The 4,457-nt window shown below is 34.1% G+C and overlaps 1 protein-coding gene across 1 annotated transcript; it reads left to right on the top strand.

The window, feature by feature from the left end:
• Positions 1–775: 775 nt before the first annotated feature.
• On the top strand, positions 776–2,528 carry LOC149543924 (serine/threonine-protein kinase PEPKR2-like). Its single transcript, XM_089796351.1, has 3 exons — positions 776–1,481; positions 1,657–1,953; positions 2,044–2,528. The coding sequence occupies exons 1-3, from the start codon at positions 776–778 to the stop codon at positions 2,388–2,390; spliced, it is 1,350 nt and encodes a 449-aa protein (XP_089652477.1). The 3' UTR covers positions 2,391–2,528.
• The last annotated feature ends 1,929 nt before the right edge of the window (positions 2,529–4,457 follow it).

Raw genomic sequence — 4,457 nt, 5'->3', positions numbered from 1 at the left:
CCAATCTGAAATACATTTTTTTGATTTATATTTCATTTTTTTAGAAAGTATGGTGCAGACTAACTTATGAAGATCAGTCTTCCGTTGCTGATTTGATTCGTTCTTCTGTTGTTCATCATTTGTTGTTGGAATGGGTTTGTTTTTTTCACACTTTTTTGTGGATTCTTGATAATGTGATTTGATAATATGATCAAAGAGAGGTGCTAATGAGGGTTAGAAATATATTAACGCTTTGAAGGGTAATTTGTTTTGCGGCCATCGCACCATTCTAATGGCATTATACTAGGATTGGATTAATGCATTATATGTTTTTTTAGAGTAATGACATGCAAGTGTTCTGAGAGGAATGGTATATAGAGTATTGTATAATTATTTTCAGAGTTTTATCAAATTATCCCGTGTTTAGCTGGTTGTCATAATTTTTGAATATATTGCTACAAATAATTTGGTCTGTGTGTTTCTAACATTCAATAAGACTAAAATTAAGGCTATGATATTTGAAGGGGACTAGTTTTCTTAACCATTGACGCATTCTAATGGTATCCACAGGAGGTTGTGATTACTGCACTATCATTTGAGATAGAATGATTTAGATACAATTGTGTATACATTGTTGGATTGTTTTAGCAGGTTTTCGTTACTCTTAAATTTATTGATACAGATGAATTAGGCTGTGTTTGTAGCATCCAAAATAATAGGATCAACTTTCTTTTACAAATTGAAATTCATCATCATTTTTGTGATTTCTGGCAGGCAATCTGAGGTCCAAGCAAAGATGACTCCTGTAAAGAAGAGGAGAACGAAAATTGTATCAGACCATATGATTTTCTCATGTGATGATGGTGCATCAACCTCAACCTCTGCCTCCCTTTTCTCACTTAAACATTTGAACTCTCCACAATATCACCAACCACCTGTTGTTACTGTTTCTACTCCAAGAAGAGGTATCTGCTTGAAGGATACAACTCCAAGAGGCATAAAGAGGAAATGTGGTTGCATAGAGGAAACCACTCAAATCATTAGGGATCATAAAATTGAATCTGATTATTACATTGGTCCAATTTTGGGCAGAGGCAAATACGGAGTTGTAAAGTTGTGCAAGAACAAAGTCACACAAGAAATGATTGCATGCAAGACTGTGCCCAAAGATTCTCCACAAAATGTATACAAAGAAGTGGAGATTATGCAACACCTCTCAGGTCATCCCAACATTGTAACACTTCATTCTGTGTACGAAGATGCAAATTCTTTGCATCTTGTAATGGAGATTTTCTCTGGGGGAGGCCTTGCTGATTCTGTGAAAAAGAGATGGTATTCAGAGAGGGAAGCCGCACAATTGATCAGACAACTGCTTGATGTAATTCAACACTGCCATGAAATGGGAGTTGTTCACAGGGACATCAAGCCCCAAAATATTCTTTTATCCAGTGATGGACAGATGAAGTTATGTGATTTTGGCATGTCGGTGCATGTGGCAAATGGTATGCCATTCACACTTTCAAATTAGTAGAGTTCTTTTCTTTTTTATAGTTAAAAGACTATTTTCAATATTTATATCAATAGAATTCTATTCGTTTTATGAAATCCAAACTCTTTAAATTAATTCTAAATATAAAGATTGTTATAAATTAAAACTCTTGTTTGTATTGAGTGTAGGTCAAAATTTATCAGGTTTGGCTGGCAGTCCCGCATATATAGCCCCTGAAGTTTTGGCAGGGAAATATACAGAAAAGGTGGATGTATGGGCTACTGGTGTCATCCTCCACAGGCTCTTGATTGGTACCTTACCATTTTGTGGGGATTCTATAGATACCATCTTTGAGGCAGTGAAAAATGTGCAATTAAATTTCTTCACTGATAAGTGGAAATCTATTTCTGAGCCTGCCAAGGATTTGCTTTCTAGGATGCTTTCAAGGGATGTTGAGAAGAGGATTTCTCCAGAGGAAGCCTTGAGTATGTATATTTTCTAGCTTCACATTTTTGATATAAACTTATACAGTCATTCTGAGGTTTTTCTTATGCACTTTTCTCTTTGTTTTATAGTCCATCCTTGGATCTTGTATCATACAAAATCTGATATGGAGCTCTTTAAGGAGTCAAATTTGATGTTTCCATACGAGGTAGAGAGAAAGAAAGAGACAGAAGAGAAGTGTATATGCAAGAATTTACGCTCCTCACTTGTTGATGCAGTTGATCATGCTCTTTTATCTCTTTCAGAGAAAGATTGTACAGAACAAGAAACAAACATGGATCTTGTGGATGTTCTATGTGCTACAATTTCACAGATGAAAATATCCAAACATAAAAAGAACAGATTCAACATGGATGCCTATCCTTGCCTTGGACAGAGCTCTATTTATTCAAGATTGCCTCTTTGTACAGCATGTTGAATGCTGAATTGTACTGATTAGACTCAGCATATTCCATAGCTGATATTTGAGTCCTTTTATGTTTTTGTGGAATAAATTTGGTCTCACCAGAAGCTTATACTGCACCCTAAGGTGGTGCTTTTTTTATATTGTATATGTATCTACAACATTCAAATTGTAAATGGAAGAATTGTATATATTTTTTTTATGAAGAATGATACAAGAATGGTAAAGGATTGTCAAGGGATGCTTACAGAAAAATAAAAGTCTATGTAGAACACATGAAATCACAATACAGAAATCACAGTCTACTGCTTTGTTAGTCTTTTACAAAATTATTATTATGTTGTCATCAATGACAAGCATAGTTATAAATACATCATATAAATTTTCTGCAATGCTCCCCCATAGCATCAACATTCATGCTAACAATCTCCCCCTTTGGCATTGATGGCAACATAGATGAAAAACATCTAGTTCCAAGAATACCAACAAGTCTTTTCAAATCGTCTTCATCAATCAAATCTTTCTTTATGAAAATTCTTTATTACAACACTTCGCCCCCATAGTACAATGTTTTTCATGTCATACTTCTCCCCTATTGACATTAATGTCAAAGATAGTACACAAATGGTTCAATTTTCTTGAATATCCAATAATTTATCAACACAACCACAAGCTGGTCTGTTGCTTTACAACTTTGTATATAAATCCATAAACAATTCAAGAGTCTAAAGACACTATTGTATACCGATTACCAATTACCAAGAGTCCTTTGCTAACTCTATTCACCATAGACACTCTCCCATTGAGGAAGCATTAGCATTCAGTCTAGTCTAACAATGATGATATGTACCCTGGACTGATGCACTTTTGCATCTTTTATTCTAAAATAGGCAAGGGCATAACCCCAAGCATACCTCTTAGGTACTCAAATGTGTCCTTTGGTAAGGCCTTTGTGAAAATCTCTACAATATGTTCCTTGGTGTTAATGTACTCTAGTCTAACTTCTTTCTCTGCAACTTTCTCTTTCAATACATGATACTTTATAGTGTTGTGCTTAGTCTTAGAATGCAAAATAGGATTCATAGACATGTTAACCATACTTGTATTATTACAGTAAATGATAACAAGTTCTTTGAATGTAATTTCAATATCCTTCATCATCTGCTTCATCCATATGACTTGATTATAGTTGTTTGTTGTTGCAACATATTCTTCCTCTGCAATGCTTTGTGAGGTGCAATCTTGTTTCTTGCTTAGCCAAGAAACCAATCTTCCACCAAGAAAGAATGCTCCTCCACTGATGCGTTTTCTATCATCTATATCTCCAGCCCAATCAACATTAGTATAAGTGCAAAGAGTAAAATCATTACTTCTGTCATACTAAATGCCATAATCAGAGGTCCCTTTTAGATATCTAAATATCTTTTTTACTATTACGTAGTGATATTCTTTAGGATTAGCCTGAAATCTTGTCACAATTCCAACCACATTTGCTATATTAGGTCTACTATGAGGTAGATACTATAATCCTCCAATCATAGATATGTACCTCTTTTGTTCAACAATAGGTCTATCATCCTTGCTTGATAACTTGTGACCAGTTACCATAGGAGTTCCAACAAGTTTTCAATTTTCTAGTCCAAATCTTTTCAGCAAATCTTTCAAATACTTAGTTTGAGAAATAAAGATTCCTTCTTTATTTTGAACAATTTGCAATCCTGAGAAGAATTTCATTTGTCCTATCACGCTCATCTCAAATTCATTCTTCATATCTTTAGAGAATTTGTTACAAGATTCATTATTTCCTCGAAAAATGATATCATCAACAAATACAATGATTATCAACGAACCATTTTCTATCTCTTTCAAATAAAAGTTACTATCTATTGTTCCTTTAGCAAATCCAACCTTTACTAAGTATTTATCTAACCTTGCATACCAAGTTCTAGGTACTTGCTTTAATCCATACAAGACTTTCTTTAATCTACAAACCATATCCTTCTCTTCTATAAAAGGAAAAACTTCTAGTTTCTCAATGTAAACTTCTTCTTCAAGTTCTCCATTCAAGAATGTTGATTTAAC

This window comes from Cupressus sempervirens, chromosome 8 (genome assembly GCF_028749045.1).
Source record: "Cupressus sempervirens isolate cs-2001-9-10 chromosome 8, ASM2874904v1, whole genome shotgun sequence".
In the NCBI taxonomy this organism is placed as follows: Eukaryota; Viridiplantae; Streptophyta; class Pinopsida; order Cupressales; family Cupressaceae; genus Cupressus; species Cupressus sempervirens.
Note: the sequence above shows the minus strand (reverse complement) of the source record. Positions and strands in the feature narration are given on the sequence as shown.